We start from the raw sequence: 23031 nt of genomic DNA, 5'->3' as shown, positions 1-23031 counted from the left end.
AAAGTATTTCAATTTTTCTAAGTCTTTCATAAAGAAACACGTACTTAGGTAGGATTTAAAATCTGAAATGGCGCTAGAATTATTACCCGCAATAACCAAATCGTCGACATAAACGAGAATATGTAATTCAATACCATTTTGACGATAAATAAATAAAGAGTTATCGGAAGCGCTCATAACAAAACCATAATCACATAAGGCTGCATTAAGCTTCGCATACCAACACCGTGGGGCCTGTTTAAGCCCATAAAGAGATTTACAAAGTCGACAAACCTTACCCTTGACACCACTGATACCCGTCGCTGTGAGTACCAAAGATAAAATTTATAATCTCCTATTAAGACTAACCTAGGCTAGTGGTAACAGGGTCGAACCACAAGGAGGCAGTTGTAAACTTTAGTTGATTTATGTTCAGTCTGAGGTAACTAATATGGGGGTTGATTTGAATTGGTCTATAGCTAATAACAATAAAGAGAAAATAAACTAAAGATATGATTTAAACAGATAAAAGAAGGGTACTAGGATGGTCGGGTCATTATAGCTTCGGCGGCAGCAAACTAAGTCGGTCTGAATCAAACACAGGTAAGGCGGGAAATAAGAGGTCCTCTCGGTCCACTCCTAACAAATAGCATCTCTCGATCTCGCTATAGGTCCCTAATGTCACTAATACTAACTTTCGTCCTGAAAAGTGACTAACGGTCTAAACTATACCTATCTTTCGATCTTAGCACAGTTTAGTCGATTTAATTGACGGTCAAATAACCTTCCCTATCTTTCGATCTAATGGGTCGGTCACAAAATAGGTATCTAACTGGTCGCATGCATTCGATTTGTTAAATACAAGTTTAAAAACAATTAAAACGAAGGATAACCTTACAAGGTCAGTCGATCGACCAACAATGTCAGTCGATCGACTGACACGCGGGTTCAGTCCGTGTTCAATCTAATGCCGTCTATGCCATAAATCGCCTACATCCTAGCACTAATTATTTAGCTACTCATTCTAAGGGTAACAACAATAACATCAATGATAAATCTAACTATTGAATTCATGTTTAAAACGGCGGAAGAAACAATTAACATAAAACAACAGTTCGGCTTTGGGGAAACTGATCTAGCAATTCTAACACTATAAGCAAAATACTGAAATAGAAACAGTAGAATACCGTGTAGAATTGTGAAGGAAAAGAACAAGGCCGAATTATCCAAGCAAATTGTATTCAAAACCGAAGCAAACCTTGAACCCTAATTATTCTAAACTGAATGTAAAACTGAAATAAAACTTAAGTAAATTCTCCTCAACTTCGATACCTAAACTGATGGTTTTATGTTACGTTATATAGCAATCAACGCAACAACTTATTTCCTAAACCTAAACTTCACGGGCTTCAAGTTTCTCAATCTTTTAATTCCCGTCTGGAATAGAAATCTGGTCGATCGACTGATGATGCTGGTCGATCGACTACTCCTCAGCAACAGTGGCTTCTGGAACCCGATAGTTGGTCGATCGACTGATGGGACTAGTCGATCGACTGCTTGAGCTGCTAATTGACTTCTTAAAATACGTGGACTTGTCTTTTGGGCCTTGGATTGCGCACCAAGCTCGTTCCTTAAGTAGTTCCTTTACGTCATTTGCAATGCAGATTACTTGGGGGCGGATTTGGCTTGATTTCCCGTTGAATTCTTCACACTTCTGCAATAGCGTACAAAATACGGAAGTAGACGGAAATAGGGAGAAATGTAGCATATATTACACAAATGAGCTCTGAAATGCGTGTAAAAAGAGATGTAAAACATCATATAAATGACACGCATCAAATCTCCCCAAACCAAACCTTGCTTGTCCCCAAGCAAGAACTAGACTCGATCTAATGACCTAATGGAACGAGTTCAATCTCAGAGCGAAATGCAAACTGTAGGGCCTAAACCAATTTAATGCACAACCAACAATCAATTAGTAATGTGAATCATGCAAAACGAGTTATAAAGTCGTCGAAAACTGCTGAACCGTTGACTGTAAAGACTTATCAAACTGGACTCTCACGGGTCACTCAAATCACTCAATAAGCGCAGGTGATAAATATGTAAGATAGAAAGAATAAATTTGTAGTGACTCTCACCTAATCGACCTATGAAAACATGCCAAAGCAATAAATTATGAAGATGACCTCTATGACCGTACATATGCATTCCAACCAAACAGATGACCATTGACACATGCCGAGGTATAATTATGGAAATGTGAGGTATGGGTAAGAAGAGGCAAAACATTTTATGGTAAAGTGGGGGTACAGGTGATCAAGCTAGTACCAGAACGGAACCAAAGGACAACATCCAACTTCCTTCCCCTAAACAAATAAAATGGTGCTATAGCAAGCACAAATCTCACAATCTCCGAACTATCAAATCAATAAACTCCCCATAGGATATGAATGAATCATGGGAGCAAAAATCGCCAAAAGATAAGGATTAAATTATGCGAATTGACTTTTTTCTTTTTCTTTCACGAACTTCAGTCGATCGACCATAAAGGAGCAGTCGATCGACTTCTCTGAACAGTACAGAAACTTTTCTTTTTTTTTTTTCTTTTTCGAATCATTTTTTTTTCTATTCCTTTTTTTTTCTTTCTTTCCATTTCATTTCATTTTATTTTCCCAACTTCATCTCAAAAGAGCAAATACCACCAAAAATGAGTAACAACCCCAAGAACACAGACTACTAGCTTGACAAAGGACATGCTAAATATAGGATGTAATAATTGGGACAAAAAGGATATTTTTGGCAGTGTGAAGCTTATGGGTAAAATGAGAAAAAGGAAACCTCTACCACATGTGTCAACTAACCACAAACCGAATGCATACAGGTATTAAGTAGATCAAATTCATAATTATACAAATTAAGGAAACATGTCTCATAAGGAGTACTACTCACATTCTAGATGAACTGGTCATGAGTGCCACCAGTTATAGGCTCTAAATCTCAGAAATATGATGTAGGTTGCCATTTATTAAAGTCAAGTCTCAAGTCCAGCAAATAATTTAACGAAAAACTCGTAGATATGCACTTACGATTCTACTAATAACATGTTAATCAAGCAAGGCTCAGGCAAAACAGGTGCAAATGCTAAATCATCATAGAAATACTACCGTTCCGACTCGACCTATATGCTAAAATAAACGTGCATTTTTTGGAATTTTTGAAATTTTTCAATTTTTTTGAATTTTTGTACATATAAGAGAAATGAAATAAAACAATGCAAAACAAAATTAAACGTGAATGCAAACAAATGAAATTCGACGCAAAACCCTTCCCCAAACCAAATCGCACAATGTCCCCATTGTGCAAAATCATGTAATGAAGAAAAATGGAAAACGGGAATTTGCGAGAATATAAAATAAAACATAATGACATAAGGTAAAGACTTGGGAACTCACAAGACTTTAAGCAAGACAAAGGAAACCTCCCAAACCGGCGTGAGCTAGGAGGAGAGTTTTATGGCAGCGATGCTACCAATAAGATTGCCTGAAAGACAGAAAATACCACGCATAAGACCGAAGAAAACAATTTTGAAGCATAAAAATGGTGCATAAATGAGACAATAGAAGAAATAGATTATTCGACGGAAAATAAAGCGGAGTAGAAAAACTCCCTTAAGTCCGCATATCGACCAAACACAGCAGGGGAGAGGTCGTGAATGAATATAGCAGCAGCAGTGGTCGATCGATCATGTAGAGCAGTCGATCGACCAGGTGTGGCGTGAACAGTAGCTCTGTAAACCTGCAATTCAGTCGATCGACCATGATGGCCAGTCGATCGACTGAAAACACTGCTGCAGTGTCTTATTTCTTCGTAATTGCTCAATGATTTGAGCTATCAAGCTCTAAATACCTGCAAATGCACAATAATAGGCGCCCAAAATTGCGCAAAACCCAGAACGAAGTCTAAAGTGCATAAAAATCCTAAGCAAAAAGAATAAAAGCGAAGTTTTCGCGCACACAAAAGCAATAAAATGAAAAAATGTCTTAACGAAATCAAAATGAAGTTTATAACGCGCTTGATCAACTTAATAGTTGATCAAGAAGGACCAAGGTATGGCCCACTTCATCGGCTTCTGGCTACTAGAGGTAGCCTCAATGGTGCTCATCTTATCAGTTGCACCCTTCTCAGCATCGACAGTCGGAGATCTCAGCTGATCAGCTTCGTCATCTCCCCAATCAAGGACTTCCTTGGAATCGTCAGGCTCCAAATCAGACCATCTCACCTTGGCGGGCTCATCTTCCACTTCCTCATCAGTCCCATAACTTAGGCATCCAAGACCTCCTCTTTGAATGATAGGCTTCGTCGCAGCTGGAGCATCCAGCTGCTCTTCCTTCCCCAAACCAGCTCCTGCATTATCTAAAACAACAAGTTCTTCCTCCTTCTTGCTCCCAATCCGGGGCGGAGGGGTTAACACAGCAGTAGTAATAGGGATAGGCGATTCAGGAAGCACAAAGTACGATTTCTTTTCAGAAACCGTATTACAAGTGACAGGCCACATGGCATCCTTTTTCTTAGCTGGTTGGGCAAAAACAATAGAGTGTTTTCCCACTTTGAAAGTTAAGGTACCTAGACCGACATCGATGACTGCACCAGCAGTGTGCAGAAATGGCCTACCCAAAATGATGGGAATATGGTCATCCTCAGGCATATCAAGGACGACAAAGTCGACAGGGAAGAAAAACTTCCCTATCTGGACGGGTATGTCCTTTAGGACTCCTATGGGCTCGACCGCAGATCGGTCAGCCATCTGGACTGTCATTTCAGTAATAGCAAACCTGGTCAGTTTAAGCTTCCTAGCTAGACTCAAGGGCATGACACTTATGCTAGCTCCTAAGTCACATAAAGCCTTTTCGATAGAAAAGGTACCTATGCTACAAGGGACGGAAAAACTGCCCGGGTCTTCTAACTTATGGGGCGCAGTGTGAGACAAGTAGGAGCAAGACTCTTTAGTTAACGCAACAGTATGAACATGTTCAAGCGATTTTTTCTTTGACAATAACTGTTTCATAAACTTAGTATATGCTGGCACTTGGTTAACTAACTCAAGGAAGGGTACCTGAACATTTAAGCTACGAATAACTTTCTCAAACTTACTAAAAGATACCTGTTCCTTGGTTGGCACGAGTCTCTCCGGATATAAATGTAAGGAGCACCTTAGCCCTCTCCTCTAATTCGCGCGCGCCGGCGTCCTTGGACTTTGGCTGGAAGTCCGTCACCTTTTCTTTGTTGAAGCTAGACCCCTCCTCAGACCGTCTCAAATGAGACCCATTAACCGTCATTGGATCGAACCGGAGCGGGATCGACCCATCAAGACTCGGGTCGCCCTCAAAATTTTCGGGACCGTGGTACCCAAACAAGTGGTCTCGTAGATTAGTTGGCATTAAAGGACGAAATTCTTCAACATCCGTGATGATATTGGTCAATCGACCACCCTCCTCGATCGATCGGGCTGGTTAGCCGATTAAGCTCCTCAGAACCCGTGTTTGAGTCGATCGACTAGGAACTTCGATCGATCGATCAAATACCGACAGAGGTACTGTTTTTTGATTTATTCGATTCTGACTTTGTTTGGACTCGGATCTGCCTCATTCTTCTCAACAGCTTTCTCGACCATGGCAGGACCCTCAAGTGTGGACCCGCTCCTCAAGGTGATGGCATGTAGGGTCTCCTTTTGCTCGGGTTGAGTGGGTAAGTGTCCGGGAGCTCGAGTGTTACTTTTACTAGCCAACTGAGCTATTTGGCTCTCTAGTAACTTCATCCCGGCCTCTCTTGCTTGGGACTCCTTCAGCAACAGATTCTTCAGCTCGGAAAATTCAGAATTTTGTGTTTGTTGCTGCTGCGGCACATAAGGAGGCTTTTGGTATTGCTGTTGCTTTTGATGCGGAGGCACATATGGCTGCTGCTGTGGCGGAGGTTGAGTTGGATTCAAAACATTCTGGCTTCTCCAACTCAAGTTTGGATCCGTGGCTCGTAGTAGGTGTTGTTCGCCTATAGTGTTGAAAGGCAGCACAAGATTCAAAGGGACTAGGGCAGTTCTTCGAGACATGGCCCTCAACTCCACACCTTTCACAAAGGAAGGGACCGTCTGACACAGCGTTGACTTGGTATATCCCACCCTTAGAGGCTCCTCCTAGCTCATACTTGTCAAATCTCGCGGTGAGAGCCTCAAGTGCAGCAACAGAGGAAGATTCAGCACTCTCCTCTCGGTTCCCTCTCGAATTCCCATACTCGGCCTTGTGGGTAGCTAGATCGTCAATGATCTTCCACCCCATGGTTGCTCCCAAATTTTCAGCGAATCTTCCATTGGGTGCAAAGATCCAAAATGGCCCTCGATCGTCGTACAACCCATTGTAGAAATGATTGCACAAACTCCACTTGGCGAACCCATGGTGCGGTATGGTTCGCACCAACTTCTTGAATCGGACCCATGCCTCGTGGAAATTCTCATCTGGCCCTTGTTTAAAGCCCGTGATTTGAGCTCTAATAGCGATCGTCCTTGAAGCAGAAAAGTACTTCTTGTAGAACGCCAATGCCAATGTATTCCAATCAGTGATCTCCTGAGCGGCTCGGTCCAGATCTCTATACCACTCTCTTGCAGCATCACGAAGGGAGAAGATGAACATGGTCTCTTTGATTTGATCCTGGGTCACGCCAGCTGGTGGGGGAATGGAGCAGCAGTAGTCAATAAAGGTCTCCATATGCCTTGCTGCATCTTCATTTGCAGCTCCCCCAAACTGATTTCTCTCGACCATAGTGATATAGGCAGGCTTTGGTTCGAACTTCCTGGCATCTCCCGGTAACTCGAACCCCTTGTATAAATTGTCGGCTGTCGGCTCAGAAAAACTAGCTATACTTGCTTCCTCGGCCATGACAGAAGTTTCTGGAGAAGTAACTGTCTCGACTGAAGATGTAGAAACGGGTGAAGATGGTGGATTTCCCTCGAACAGCTCGTTCTCGTAAAAACTAGAATGAGAACTAGGCTCTTCCAGCTGTCGTTCTTGAAATAATCTCCTCTTTACGTGCAAAGATCTTTCAATCTCTGGATCAAATGGCAGTAATGGACCACCCTGAGACCTGCGCATAAGAGGAAACTACAACAAAATATAAGAACAGTTTAAGGAACGGATGTTCCTTAAACTAAGAAAGACTAAAAATTAAAACAACTAAAATTAGGACTATTGCCTCCCCGGCAACGGCGCCAAAATTTGATACCCGTCGTTGTGAGTACCAAAGATAAAATTTATAATCTCCTATTAAGACTAACCTAGGCTAGTGGTAACAGGGTCGAACCACAAGGAGGCAGTTGTAAACTTTAGTTGATTTATGTTCAGTCTGAGGTAACTAATATGGGGGTTGATTTGAATTGGTCTATAGCTAATAACAATAAAGAGAAAATAAACTAAAGATATGATTTAAACAGATAAAAGAAGGGTACTAGGATGGTCGGGTCATTATAGCTTCGGCGGCAGCAAACTAAGTCGGTCTGAATCAAACACAGGTAAGGCGGGAAATAAGAGGTCCTCTCGGTCCACTCCTAACAAATAGCATCTCTCGATCTCGCTATAGGTCCCTAATGTCACTAATACTAACTTTCGTCCTGAAAAGTGACTAACGGTCTAAACTATACCTATCTTTCGATCTTAGCACAGTTTAGTCGATTTAATTGACGGTCAAATAACCTTCCCTATCTTTCGATCTAATGGGTCGGTCACAAAATAGGTATCTAACTGGTCGCATGCATTCGATTTGTTAAATACAAGTTTAAAAATAATTAAAACGAAGGATAACCTTACAAGGTCAGTCGATCGACCAACAATGTCAGTCGATCGACTGACACGCGGGTTCAGTCCGTGTTCAATCTAATGCCGCCTATGCCCTAAATCGCCTACATCCTAGCACTAATTATTTAGCTACTCATTCTAAGGGTAACAACAATAACATCAATGATAAATCTAACTATTGAATTCATGTTTAAAACGGCGGAAGAAACAATTAACATAAAACAACAGTTCGGCTTTGGGGAAACTGATCTAGCAATTCTAACACTATAAGCAAAATCTTTGAAATAGAAAAAAAGAGAATACCGTGTAGAATTGTGAAGGAAAAGAACAAGGCCGAATTATCCAAGCAAATTGTATTTAAAACCGAAGCAAACCTTGAACCCTAATTATTCTAAACTGAATGTAAAACTGAAATAAAACTTAAGTAAATTCTCCTCAACTTCGATACCTAAACTGATGGTTTTATGTTACGTTATAGAGCAATCAACGCAACAACTTATTTCCTAAACCTAAACTTCACGGGCTTCAAGTTTCTCAATCTTTTAATTCCCGTCTGGAATAGAAATCTGGTCGATTGACTGATGATGCTGGTCGATCGACTACTCCTCAGCAACAGTGGCTTCTGGAACCCGATAGTTGGTCGATCGACTGATGGGCCTAGTCGATCGACTGCTTGAGCTGCTAATTGACTTCTTAAAATACGTGGACTTGTCTTTTGGGCCTTGGATTGCGCACCAAGCTCGTTCCTTAAGTAGTTCCTTTACGTCATTTGCAATGCAGATTACTTGGGGGCGGATTTGGCTTGATTTTCCGTTGAATTCTTAACACTTCTGCAATAGCGTACAAAATACGGAAGTAGACGGAAATAGGGAGAAATGTAGCATATATTACACAAATGAGCTCTGAAATGCGTGTAAAAAGAGATGTAAAACATCATATAAATGACACGCATCAACCACGACTAAAGCCAGGCGGCATTCTCATATAAACTTCCTCCGATAAATCACCATGAAGAAAAGCATTCCAGACATCCATTTGATGTAACTCCCATTTTTTAATGGTTGCAACTGCTAAGAAAGTACGAACAGTCACCATTTTAACAGTAGGAGCAAAAGTTTCGGTGTAATCAATACCTGCTTCCTGGTGATTACCGAGAACAACGAGTCGAGCCTTGAACCTCTCGATAGAATCGTCTGCATGAAGTTTAATTTTATAGACCCACATACAACCAATGGCACTTTTATCTGGCGGTAAATCACAAATAGTCCATGTCTCATTTGATTCAAGAGCGGCTATTTCCTCGGCCATGGCAGCGTGCCATCGTTCATCACGCATAGCCTCTTTGAAAGAGGTGGGTTCAACTTCATGATTCAAGGCTGCAAGAAAATGTCGATGGGAACTCGAAAAAGTATTATAATTCACGTAATGAGTTAAAGGATAGAGACTACCTGAGAACGGAGTAGATGAAGGTGACTCGGATGGCTCGGTCGTGTCAATGTGATCCCACGAAACATAATCTTTGTGATTTTTGTTTGGAATTTTTTCACGTTTGCCTCGACCAAGTTCAACAGCCGATGCTTCAGTAGGTATTTCTTCACCCAGTACCGTGTCATTAGTAGCAACATTCTCGGCAGTTTCAACATTCCCATTACTGTTATCCCTTAAAATTTCATGAGAATTTGAAATGGAAATGCTACTGTCAATTTCGCTCAACTCAACCGAAGGTGTGCTTACACCAGCCCGTGGTGTTTGATCAGGAGGACAATAATCCGGGTCAGAGTGTAATCCATGATCGTCAAAGTCACTGAATTCCGAATAAGACACTGGTACAAAAGTTTCGGATAAAGGAAATTCCGTCTCAACAAAACTCACATCACGAGATTGAAAATATTCGCCCGTCTCAAGATCAAATAAATTCCAACCTTTCTTTCCAAAAGGATAGCCAACAAAAATACAACGACGACTCCGACTAGCAAATTTATCAGACGGATTTAAGACTTTTGCATAAGCTAAACATCCAAAAACACGGAGTAAATTGAGGTCTGCTTTTCGACCAAATAACAACTCAAACGGTGTCTTTCCTTCAAGAATACGAGTAGGAGTTCTATTAATTAAGTAAGCGGCTGTTAAAACACATTCTCCCCAAAAATCAATAGGTAACCCCCCTTGAAATCGTAACGCACGTCCTACATTAAGGATATGACGATGCTTACGTTCCACCCGAGCATTTTGCTGTGGCGTTCGAACCATCGAGGTCTCATGAATAATCCCATTTTCGCGCAAATAAGGAACTAAGGGCTTAAATTCTGTACCATTATCGCTACGTAATTTTTTGATGTCACAATTAAATTGTCTTTTAATAAGAGCAAAAAACTCTTTTAAAAGGCGTGTCACTTCATCTTTTGTTTTCATCAAATAAACCCATACACATCGCGAAAAATCATCGACAATGGACAAAAAATAGCGAGAACCACAAGCTCGATTAGGAACATAAGGACTCCAAACATCACAATGTATCAATTCAAACAAAGAATTGGCCTTATTAGTACTTAAAGGAAAAACGGAACGCGTTTGTTTGGCCCGAAAACAAATATCACAAGTTTTAATAGCTAAATTGCGCTTACAACTACTAACTTGAGGAAGGTGCTCCATTGCTTTAGAAGAAGGATGCCCTAACCGTTTGTGCTAAAGTTCAAAATCCCCTTTGTCTTCGACCACATTAACACGAGTTTGAGCCACCACACGCAATAAATAGAGCCCATTCACGAGTTCACCTTCACCAATCCTCGTCCTCAAGATAGGGTCCTATATACCACAATTACTATTAGTGAATTCAATACATAAGTTTCGAGCCGATAAAAAAGCTGTGACACGGACAATAAATGACATTGAAAATCCGGTACATATAAAACATCATGTAACACAAGATCGTTGTTAACCCGAGCACTGCCTTTATGCGTGGCTTTTAAACGAGAACCATTCGGTAGCCCAACCTCTAACGGTTGGATGGGAATAACATGATCGAATAGGGCTAAGTCACCGCTGACATGGGTCGATGCACCCGTATCAACGATCCAGTTTAAATGTTGCTTACCATTGAGACGAATATGATTGGCATCAACACTTGGCTCACCATTAACGGAATTTACTTTGGCAGTAGATGACGTGCTGCCACCATCAGAACCCGCACCAGTACGCGGACCACGGCCCTCCGGAAATCCATGCTTCTCCCAACAACGCGACTCCGTATGCCCTGGCTTGTTGCAATGCGGACACTTCAGCCGTGGTCGTCCCTGCGGCTTCGCCCCTGTTCCAGCCGTCGATCCACCCTGAACAACAAAAGCCATCGCTGCCACACGCTGTTGTGTGAGATTACGAACCTCCTCTTCTTGAACCATGCGAGAGTAAACGGAGTTCAGGGAGGGTAAGGGTTCGGTTCCCAAAATATTGGAGCGAGCAGTAGCAAAATAGGGTTCGAGACCCATCAGAAATTGGCGAGTTTGACGAGTCTCGCGACGCTTACGAAGGGTAGAAGGAAGACCACGGGTGTGCAAATGAGCAATTACAGGAAGGAAGAGCATCATAATCGTTGATGTCATCCCATAGCTTCTTGATGCGACCATAATAAGCCATTACGGTCTCACCATCGATTTGTTTACAATTGGAAATATCAGATTCTAATTGGTAGATTTTGACCCCGTTTCCATGTGAAAAACGTTGGCGAATATCGTCCCACAATTCAGCCGCGGTATCTCGATAAGAAATCTGAGATCGAAGGTTTGACTCGATTGTGTTAAAAATCCATGCGATGACAGTAAAATTAGCTGTCATCCAATCGTCAAGGTCCTCCGAATCATCCGCCGGTCTCTTGAGTGAGCCATCGACAAAACCTAGTTTCCGCTTTGCCCCCAAACCATTACGAAAACCCTTGGACCATTCCGCATAATTAGAACCGGTGAGCACGACATGAGTTATCCGGGCGCCGACTCCATCATTATTGGAAAGGAAATAAATGGGTTTAATGGTGTGGGTAGCGGGAGGATTAGTAACAATGGCGCCTGACATGATGTTGGTGTAGATTTAACAGAATCGAAAACCAAACTGATACCATATAGAAAAAGAAGAAGGTAATTAAGATGATTTTGTATGTTCTATTTCTCTGCAAAATCAGTACATATATACACCTCAAGGTTGATCTCAAAATCAACTACTTCCTATTTTACATCCTATAAAATCGGAAACAAATAACAAAATATTTTTACAAATAACAGAATTGCCGTGAATACGAGATTCACGCAATAATATCGCCAATATTAACTAATGCAAATGTTAGAGGATAAAAGCAAGCTAATTTGTTGCGGTGTTACTCAATTAATCAAAGGCCTAGGACACGACTAAACTACCAACATTTGTAATAACCATTTCAATTCCGTCAATTATTAGTTGCCAAGAGGTAGGTTGTTGGGAAAAAACGCCTGTAAGTTGCCTAACACCCCCTCCCGGGTTCGTAATAGGACGTTAGTAATACCGATTCACCTCCCTCCCGGGTTTGTAACTCAAAGCTAAAGGTTCACTCAAACGGACCAATTCTCGTTCACCTCCCTCAATGGTCGAGGTCATAAGTCCGCGACAAATCCCCGGTCATCCCTACCCTTTTCCCAGATGTAAAGTTCACAAACCGTCAAACAAGAGCATCCTCCTTGAATTCTCCCTCCCGGGTTCAAACCAAGTCGACAATAGACTATAACGATAGTCAAATCCCAACTTAATCAACTCTCATTGAGGAGCAATAAAGGACATTTGAGGATGTCGGTGTGCAATCGAGAACGGCCTCTTGAACGGTTCACCACTTTGTCCCAAATCTTAGCGTTGGATATGCAAAAATTTGAGCTTGAAACCCAACTCCACACGTAAATAAATTTAGCCTTGGTTAACTACGCTATGCTTATCAAATAACTAAAAATATTATTCGCAAAAATAAGTAACAGGGATACCTAAATTATCGCTCTAGAATAACATTTATATTTATATATTTCATTTTCGTTTTCCTCTTCCTTTTCCTTTTCTTTTTCTTTTTCCCGAATCATTTCATTTAATAATTCACACACTTCCTAAATAGGGGACACCAATATTCAACTAGGCTATAGAATAGCTCCTAAAATTGATAATATATGATAGAGACATGCTAAATATTCTACTAAGTTGTAACCAACTAAATAGGACTTACGTGATTTATTCAACTTCACAAATGCTACTATACGATCCTCGAATGTGCGGTGAGAATAATGTGACGATTTTTTATTAAATAGTGATCATTTTTAACTAAAAAATGACCACTTTTTATGATCATAAAATAACATTTTTTTTTTAAAATGGTCACATTTTACCAAAACGCACGGAAATAAGGTTGTACGCAAGAATTACCGATTCAACTTATTTGCAAGTTACTAAAGGGAATTTTGTTATGAAATATCGGGTACATAACTTTTAGAGCATCTTATTTTTATAGGTTGGACTATCAACTTTAACGATATGTTTAGCTATTATTCTTGATAAATTTCGACAACGAAATGGATAGAAAACGATAATGTTTGCTTTATTTTAGAAATTCTCCGAGGCCTATTTGTACTCATGGACGACATACTGACTGATCGATCTTATACTCAATTCTATTGCAAAAAGATGGCTTTTAAAAATCGTATATTTTTGCAACTAATTTACATCCTCCAATTGCTTTCACATAAAATTTAACATTTGTCTCTAGAATAAAAGGAATTCATGAATTTGGAGGGTCATGGATTCATCTCTAAATACTTTAGATTTCAAATAAGTGATCAATTTTTCTTAATATAGTGTTTTTTAGTTTAAATATACTCGTTAGTCGTCATTGTTACGCAATATCAAATCGTCAACACATAAATAAAGATCGTCTTTCCTAGATCGCTAGACGGGTAGATCTAACAAATTGACCTGATCAGAATAACCCGACTTAAATAACCTAATTTGTACTCGACCCGACATCCAACCCAATATAACATTACCTGGCTCAAATGTTTATTGTTGTATTATTATCTTTAAATAAATTGATGATAATTGACCAAAAAATGTCAAACTCGAAGTGACTGGACCCCGATCCGAAACAAAATTTTCTAAACCAAAGTTAACACGACCTAAACTGATAAGACTGACACTCCAATCCAATTTACCCGTTCTGGAGGTCCATTCTTTGCCTTAGTTAAACATTTACTCTGTACTTATTTATTTTTGTTTTGGGAGAAATTCTAAATAAAACTAAATAAATGAATGAGATGAAGAAGTGTTTTCAAATTTTGACCATATATTGTTAAAATAGCAAAAAAAAAAAATATGACAATGTATTTACATTTATAAAAATTCTATAACAAATAATATTCTTTAATAAATTAACATATAATGAAAAAAAGTATGGTTAAAATAGTATTTTAAAAATCGCAAATAACAAATGGGGTCTAATTTTGAAGGAATAAGTAGGAGTATTCAAAAAGTGGCCAGACCTGGTCCGGTCTTTAGTGCACAAAAAAAGGTGATCTTTCTCTAGTATCCAAACTCGAAAAAAAAAACCCAAAATACTCTTTCTAGTCGAACTGGTCCAATCCAAACACTAAAAATAAGATCTAATAATGGGTTCTGTCTGAGAAGTTTTCGGGATATGGGATTGTCCGGTGTCCGAGTTCTTCATGTTAGGTTTGGTCCAAAGCTGGACTGATGAACATCTCTAGAAGGGAGTACTTATCAACCTGGCAAATGGGTCAACAGGTCGGGTCCGGGTCGGACCTGTTCGGTCGGGGTCATTTCGGGTTTCTCAAATTTTCGGGTTAGTTCGGGTCGGTGGGTCATTTCGGGTTTACGGGCCTGTTTCCGGTTTGTTGGTTGGGTCTGTTTCGGGTCAAGCGGGTCGAGTTACTTCGAGTCGGTTCATTTTCGGGTCAATGATTAAGAGAGAAAAAGGCATTTGAAGTCTTTTGGTGTCAATTAAAGTTATGTTTTGTCGGGTCATTTTCGGGTTGAGTAGTTTCGGGCCGGGTCTGTTACGAATCTATGAAAGCTCGGGTCATTTTCGGGCTGGGTCAGGTCAATTCGGGTTTCGGGTGTCATTCGGGTGCGGCAATTCGGGTCGATTTCGGGTTTCGGGTCAGCCTTTTTGGGTTGGGTTGATTTTACCATGTCTAAGTAATTAATTATTTTGACACTTTTTATGTTTCAAGCATGTTCTATTTGGCCTCATCCACTTGACATTCTACCCCACACGACATATATTAACTTAAGCGAGTGTGAGAAGGGCAAAAGAAGAAGGTAGAAGAAAAGGTGAGAGGGAGAAGTTAGATAGCATTCCTCTACTCCTTTTGTCCCAACTTTCAATTACTTGTTTGTCTTTTTTGTACTTTATGAGTATTTTAATCAGGTAAATAAACAATTGGGACGGAACGAGTAATTATTGGGCTTAAAATTTTTCGATTGGCTCCTACATTGGGTCAACTCTTGACAAGTCTAAACAAAGCCCAAAACTGATAAACACACTATTCGTTATCTTCAACCTGATTTATCAAACAAATCGATCAAACAAACAAAAGTTAAAGAGAAATTAAAAAAAATTAAAAATGGGGGAAACAACAATTGATGAAGAAGCTCTTCTCAAAGAATTCTATGCCGAAGTTAGTGAAGTTGAGCGTGATAATGAAGTCATCAGGTTCTTCATTTTTTTTATTATTCATTACAATTCGTATTTAATTTGTTTTATTTATCTTCTAATTAGAAATTCAATTCCTTCGCAATTTCGCAATTTTCGCAATATACGCGATTTATTTATGTAATTTATATGCCGAATTATATCCTTGAGATGTTTTATATTGTGCGATTGCAGTTTAAGCTTTGAATTGTATTGGAATTGAGATTTGAATCATTAATTTGGAAAATATATTGCTTTTGTTGATTTTTATTAGGTTTTGTGATTTGAATGTAAGATGTGAGTTATTTGAGGTATTATGTTGTTTTCTGAGTGAGTGATATTAAGTTTATAGGTTGATTATTGTATGTGTGATTGTTTGATTAGTTTTGTTAGGGTTGAGATTATGGCGGAGATGATTGATTAGGGTTTCACACTTTTTCGTAACGAGCGTAGGAGGACTGTGTGGTGTGATGATGAAAAGTTTGAGATTTGTAGAGATATCGAGGTTTAGAGTTTAGGTTGAGCATTTTGGGAGTGAATTTGATTTAGTTGTACTTTGGTGAGGAGAATGATGTATCTTTGGTGATAATAATGTTCGAACATTGGATGTGATTGATTAACGTTGTCTTGCTGAGCTTTGGATATAAGTTTATAGGTTGATTGTTGTTGTTAGGGTTGAGGTAATGGTGGAGATGATTTATTAGGATTTCACACTTTTTGATAACGTAGGAGGATTATGAAAAATTTGAGGTTTGTCGAGATAAGTTTTAGAGTTTAGGTCGAGTATTTTGGAAATGAGTTTGATTTTGTTGCAATCTGATGAGGTGAATGATTATGTACATTTAATGATATAATGTTCCAAACATCGGATGTGATTGATTAACGTTGTCTTTCTAAGCTCCGGATATAAGTTTATAGGTTTTTTATTCTTTATTGTATGTGTGATTGTTTGACTATCTTTGTTGGGGTTGAGATTATGGAGGAGGTGATTGATTAGGGTTTTGCGCTTTTTTGTGATGAACATAGGAGGATGGATTACGAAAAGTTTTTGAGATTTGTCAAGATGTTGAGTGTTAGATTTTAGGTTGAGCATTTTGGAAGTGAGTTTGATTTTGTTGTGATTTGATGAGGTGGATGATTCAGCGTATTTGATGATGATAATGTTTCAGGATCGGAAATGTGAATGGTTTATTAATATTTTATGACCTTCAGATGTATGTGAACCTATGTTACTCCGACAATTCACTTAACTCACTTAACTGTCGTCTGTCGTGTCGCGTGTCAGACACGCGTGGGTGTCCGACACGACACGATACTTTGACACTTCAATTTAGACCAGACAATAGGAAAATTCACCCAAAATAGCCGTGTCCGACACTCCAACATGTGTACATGTGTCAGACACGACACCGTGTCCGAGAGTCGGAGTAACACATATGTGAACTTGTGAAAATGAGAGGGAGTTTGATTCTTTGAGGGGTGAGGGGTTACGGTGTTGTTATAATCTGATGAGGTGAATAATTCTACAGATTGATGGTGATAAATGTTTTAAAATTGGAAATATGATTAGGCTTATTTTTGACATCTAGGAGTTTGTTTTGTTCAAGACTGTCTTTAGCTTACGACATATTTAGTATTGCTAGCATTCAATGAATCACATAACATGGAAAGAGGACGTTCTAACAATGAGATTTTATGCCACAAGATATATGTGAACTTGTGCAAGTGAGAGAAGTTTGATTATTTGATGCACGAGGTGTTACGGTATGTCGGTGCTGTTGCATTTGTGTAATTATAGTGATTTGTACATTATGCACAATGATTGCCTCACATATTCTGTTGGGAGGTTCACTGAATTTCGACCTTTATATTATTCCTATTCTAGCCCCTTCGCACGACAAAGAATGTTTTAAATTTGTCTTAGATTATTTCTGCTAGTTGGGCAGGTTTAGATAGTCGTTGTGCATGTTTGTAATTTTTCGTTCGAAGAATACTTAGAATAGTTCTCCTGGATTGTTGGATTAGCTTGACCTCAGACCAACCTGAAATTGTTTGAGCGTTGTCATGGCGCTTACTTAAAATGTACATAAGAAACAATCTATAATAGTGTATCAATGTATAAAATATGGCGTATTATAACAAACTAAGCAACCTTGATGCTCTTTCTTGTTTCTTCGGTCTCTTATTTCAGCTAGAATTTGAAGATTCTCCTAATAACTATAAGGGTTTTTCTATGATGTACCCTCAAGTTTTTTCACTTTCTACCATATACCCCTCTTTTTGTAAATCTTCTCATATACCCCTAAACTTTATTAGTTCATATAAACCGTGACCCAACTATTGCTAGACGTCTAACATTCAGTTTAGTGCCTAACCGGACTGATGAAATGGCTCCGACTAGATTATGATGTGGATGAAAATGTCCACCATTTTTGTACTAACTAGACGTCTAATACTCACACCTCACAAGCCATTCCCTTTCACCCAAAATCAACCCTTATTTAATATCTAAAGAACCCTAATTCAACTGGTGCTACTCGTTCTCTCTCTTTCCTCTAAATTTCCAAGTATGTAGGTTGGTTCTCTTAATAATCTCAAAATGCACTATTGGTTTTTAAAGTTTAAATGACATGATCATGGGTTCCGTATGAAGAATTTTCAAAGGTATTGGGATGAATTTAATAGAAATGCAGTGTTAATTTATCAAAGTTCAAAACTTTTGGTTAGATCATTCAGCAATATGGGTTTAATTTGAGTTATTTTGGTTTAGCTGCATGATCAATTGATCATTCAAATGGGTTCGTCGACTTTGACATCCTAATGACAGCTTTTTTACGACATCTTTACAAGGCTGATTTTAAAATGAACTCCTTGAGTTGGGTTGCTTCTCAACCAGGAGGATTGAAGACATGAAATTAGAGGGATAAAGGAGACATGAGAGGATAAAATAATAGCAGAAAAAAAAAAAGGGAAGAAGGTGGAGTGAAGAGGAGCTAGCTGTCAAAAATGGAAGGAAATTTGGGGAAGCAGGAACCCCAGTTTGTGAATAGATTTAGGATGTAATTGTGTAAAAGAGCCACGTCATTAGTTTCAAGGGAAGACAAGTAAGACACTTACACTTAACAGAGCATTGGACGTCTAGCTATAGTTAGGTCACGGTTTATATGAACAGGAGGGGTATATGGTAGAAAATGAAAAAACAGGAGGGTACATCATAGAAAACCCCTAAATATAAAGAAAAAATGAATGTTGTTCGATATTCCATGCGAGTTATCCTGCACATGGTTCTGCTTATTATTTCCCACACTTCATATTACCTCGTACTCATGTGAAAGATCTGACGCCGTGGGGCTTGGGTATGACACTTGGTTGCTTCTTTCTAACCCAAAAAAGCATGGGAGTTTTTCTTAAAATGGAAAACTTGATACCCACCTGTCTCAGATACTCTAAAATTTTGAATTTTTGATAAGTCTGGGTAACATAGCTATCATCACCCGGTTTTTAAAAATTTCTTGTGCACCTGTAGGTCGTCTCCTAGTGGATACTTTGGAATTCTTGATTTTATTTTCTTCGGTGTCTATAAGCCACCGATAAATTTTATTTTCTTACTGCTTTCATTCCTAAACTAAAGTTGAGTTTCATTCCTTACAGAAAATAGTTGTCTAATTTAGAGGGTGATATCTCAATAGTTAGTCATCCAGATTGTCCAAATTGAATGTGGTGCTGGTCTGCCATGGAGTCTTCTTCCCTCATGAAGTATCTTTTTCGAATGATTTTTTTACCGTCTATCCTATTTTTAAATTTTTTTATCACTAATCTGATAGATAGTGAAGTTGCAAGATCACGTCCTATTCTCGGTGTTCGTCATCATTTTGTAGGACATAATAAGGCATTTACTATTTGGAAGCACTTGTGCTCTTGTAGTTTCTTGGCAAGCTAAAGTTGATGTTCTTTTTAGTCAGATAATTGAGTGACTAGGTCAGACTTATCTAGAAGATAACTTCTGATTATATAGGTGGACATGGATGTACTCTGCGCTGACCGAATTATGTACCTTGAACCCTAATGTTAAATCAAATTTATATCAATAGTTCAGTTCTCACTGGCCACCTATCCATATGCTTATTTACGTAACTTACATTTAATTTACCTGCAGGATCCTTTCATGCTTCAAGTTAAATCCGTTTGAGTATCTTAACTTATCTTTTGATTCATCTATAGACGATGTGAAAAAACAGTATCGAAAGGTATGTTTTTGCTAAGAAATTCGATCACTTTCTGTTTGTTGCTAAAATTCATGAAACAGATGTTTACCATGTGCTATCTGTGTGACTTTCAGTTATCTTTGATGGTTCACCCTGACAAGTGCAAGCATCCACAAGCAAAGGAAGCTTTTGGAGGTAAATTAAGAAAAGAATCTCTATTTACAAACAAAAGCTAGCTCTTAAGAGGTCGCATTCTTTAGGGTGTTTGAATGAAGGGGATAGGATATGATGCGTAATTATGATGTGTATTACGCATTCTCATATTCAAATACAGCTCCATGATCCTTTTAGATAGCGGATACCCTTTCTAAGTTTTGCTCTGTATTACACTGTGTTGGGGTACTGACTGTAAATGGTCAATTTATTTACAAACTGAAATTTTTCACTCTGTATATTATTAACCTATCTGTTTTTTCTCCGCTTAAACCGTTCAGCATTGGCAAAAGCCCAACAACAACTTCTTGATCAACAAGAAAGAGATTATGTTCTTACCCAAGTTAAAGCAGCTAAAGGTCAGTGATTGAGTTCGTGTTTTTCAACAACATTTATGTGGTTTTATTTGTGCTGTATTTTTAATATATTGCTGTTGGCTGTGGCTTGTTACACTCATTTAATTGATTAGTGGCCATATTAGTTGTTTCTTTATTCACTGCTCCTTGTCTTTTCCTACTCTTTTTTTTACACAATAGAAAAATAAATGATTTATCTCTGCTTTGTCGCTGCATTTCAGAGGAACTTCTTTCAGTGAGAAAGAAGAAACTAAAGAAGGACACTGCCTCAAAAATGAAGTCGTTGGTTGATGAGGTATACATGTTAACATGTTACTGTAATTCTTTTTATTTTAGCTGTTTCCTGCTGTAATAGTTGAAGATATATTTGGAAAGAGCTGAATTTGCCTGATAAGTAGGTCCTAAACATGACTTCACATTTACAATGAAAAAGTGATATTTGGCATCTTTTGTGACACTTTGATTTTAGTTTCCAACTTTCCATCATCATGGAACTATTTGATTTTAACTATAGGAGCACTATTTTCTCATCTTTTCGTTGCGGCTCTCCCTAGGCTGTAGGATGTGCATGATAGAGGAAAGAATATAATTTGATTTTTGGTTACGATATTACTTGTGAATACATTGTCTCAGTTCCTTGCATCTTCGATTATTCTAATCATTTAGCTTCCTTCCAATATTTTGTTTACAGAAATATGACCAATATCACGACCAGTCAGAGGAGTTCAAGCAGCAGCTAAAATTGAAAGTACGAGAAATCTTAACCGAGCAAGAGTGGAGGAGGAGAAAAATGGCAATGAGGGTAAGATGAAGCAGAACCTTATTTAATGATGCATTGGTAATTTGGTACATTTAAGTCCTGCACTCATGCTGCAGTAACATGTCTTTGCCAGATATCTGAGGAAGAAGGCAGGCTTAAGAAAGATGAAGAGGAACAAAAACAGGTTTGGAAACGGAAGCGTGAGCATGAGGAGCAGTGGGAAGGAACACGAGAACAAAGGGTTAGTCTATAACCAAGCTCCCTTTACCTAAGTCAGATACATTATCAACCCACGTCCATAAGACGTCAGTTGCCTATTTTTGAAAGTGCAAAATAGCCAAAAACAACTCAGCTAATGCAACAATGAGAAATTCTTAGATAAATTGATTGTACTGCATGATGGTACACCCCAACCGATAAGAAACTAGAATTGACAACTCTTCTCATTAATAACAAAGCAGAATCTAAGTGAAATAAAAAAAAAAATGTACATTGTCATTGGCAATGTTCTACAATGGCGGGGGATACCGGTGTTCCTAAAAATATTCCATAACATTGATACCCAGTATCTTGCAAATGGTGGGGGTATATGGGGGTTCAATGTAACCCTCTTATACACAGAGTCTGTTGCCAGGCTACTAGTGATGGAAATCCCATTCAAGAATTTCATCAAATAACTGCGACCTTTAGAATGTAAAGAAGCATAATCAATTTAGTGAGCCATTTTCCTTTATTTTGACACAATCCATGACCAAAGAATGACTTTTCGGCTGTTTGTTTAATAGAAACGACATTTTCTTTCCAATGCCCGTCTCCGTAAGTAGAACTGCATATTGCCAACTGGGTTTGGGGTTCTCTCCTGAATTTCTGGTTTTATCTTTTACCGCATACTGTACTTGGTCATGTTGTAACCGTGGAAATTTCTTCCTTAGTTTAGGGTTTTAATCATTATAAGGCAGGAGAGTGGAGCCTGGGGGTATTAGGAAACAACTGGAGTTGAATACGGGATCACATGTTTTTGGGACAGCTTTGGAATGCTTGAACTATGACATAGAACTTAACCATATACTGCTGTACAGGTTTCTAGCTGGAGAGATTTCATGAAAGGCGGGAAGAAAAAGGTGAGAAATTGGCGCTTTTCTCAAGTTCATTTTGATTTCCGCCCTTCTGCTCTTTTATCATTTACTTTGCTGTAATGCAGACTGCAAAGGGAGAACTTAGACCGCCAAAACTGAAAACAGAAGATCCCAACAAATCATACGTTCAAAGACCCGTGAAGCGTGGTTGATGTGGTGTAGATGATGGATATTTTGTCTTCGTCTGTGATGATCTTATAATCTTCCATACCATGTCATTCTTTAAGGTTTGTAAAACGATGTCATGGGTACGACACATTTGAAACTTGCCAGCACTTGCCATGGGAAAAAGCTTTTCTGTAAGATATGCTCTGTAGTCATTAATTTAGAAAAGAAACCTTTTGATTGAAACCATATGACTGAAGTTTTAGGAATATAGGCGTTGCGAGTTCTAATTTATTATGATGCTGATGTTACAACAATATCCGAGCTGGAACTACAACTCGCTTGTAAACTAGACAATGTTAAGCGCATTGGAGGAAATTGATTTGTGGCATTTGACTCGATAATTGATTTTGTACTACTGTTTACTAGAATCTACAGAAATGAAAGTTTCATCGTTGGCAATTGCAAGTGAGACATTTCTAAAAAGGTCGAAGAAATGCTTTTCAACAAGTCTTCCTTGCGACGGGTCAAATACTATCCACATGGGTAGATAAGACAAAAAAGAATGCTACTCCCTAGACAATTTGCTTTTGTCTTATCTCCCCATGTGAGTTGTATTTGGCCTGCACAAGCTTGCGCAGATATACCCGTCACAAATGAGAATTTGTGAAGCATTGAACTTTTGTGTTTACGCAGCCACAAATCACAGATATTTTCTCTCGAGAAAATTT

General features: G+C 38.8%; 2 protein-coding genes across 2 annotated transcripts; one reads left to right on the top strand and one right to left on the bottom strand.

Annotated features, from left to right (window-relative positions):
* Positions 1 to 11339: 11339 nt before the first annotated feature.
* Positions 11340 to 11885, bottom strand: LOC141589675 (uncharacterized). Its single transcript, XM_074410307.1, has one exon. The coding sequence runs from the start codon at positions 11883 to 11885 to the stop codon at positions 11340 to 11342; it is 546 nt and encodes a 181-aa protein (XP_074266408.1).
* A 3468-nt stretch (positions 11886 to 15353) lies between these two features.
* LOC141591619 (J domain-containing protein spf31) lies at positions 15354 to 22704 on the top strand. Its single transcript, XM_074412009.1, has 9 exons — positions 15354 to 15546; positions 19682 to 19772; positions 19865 to 19925; positions 20225 to 20302; positions 20521 to 20594; positions 20991 to 21101; positions 21193 to 21300; positions 22139 to 22180; positions 22261 to 22704. The coding sequence occupies exons 1-9, from the start codon at positions 15458 to 15460 to the stop codon at positions 22345 to 22347; spliced, it is 741 nt and encodes a 246-aa protein (XP_074268110.1). The 5' UTR covers positions 15354 to 15457; the 3' UTR covers positions 22348 to 22704.
* Positions 22705 to 23031: the final 327 nt, after the last annotated feature.

Source organism: Silene latifolia, chromosome 7 (genome assembly GCF_048544455.1).
Source record: "Silene latifolia isolate original U9 population chromosome 7, ASM4854445v1, whole genome shotgun sequence".
Classification (NCBI taxonomy): domain Eukaryota; kingdom Viridiplantae; phylum Streptophyta; class Magnoliopsida; order Caryophyllales; family Caryophyllaceae; genus Silene; species Silene latifolia.
This window is presented reverse-complemented; position numbering and strand designations above follow the sequence as displayed.

What these genes read in the sequence shown, in the direction of transcription:
- LOC141589675 (XM_074410307.1), bottom strand. Translation starts at nt 11,885, where the DNA reads ATGTCAGGCGCCATTGTTACTAATCCTCCCGCTACCCACACCATTAAA.
- LOC141591619 (XM_074412009.1), top strand. Translation starts at nt 15,458, where the DNA reads ATGGGGGAAACAACAATTGATGAAGAAGCTCTTCTCAAAGAATTCTAT. An exon ending in AGCAAAGGAAGCTTTTGGAG is followed by an intron (nt 19,926 to 20,224) that starts GTAAATTAAGAA and finishes TAAACCGTTCAG; the next exon opens with CATTGGCAAAAGCCCAACAA. An exon ending in CCAAGTTAAAGCAGCTAAAG is followed by an intron (nt 20,303 to 20,520) that starts GTCAGTGATTGA and finishes GCTGCATTTCAG; the next exon opens with AGGAACTTCTTTCAGTGAGA.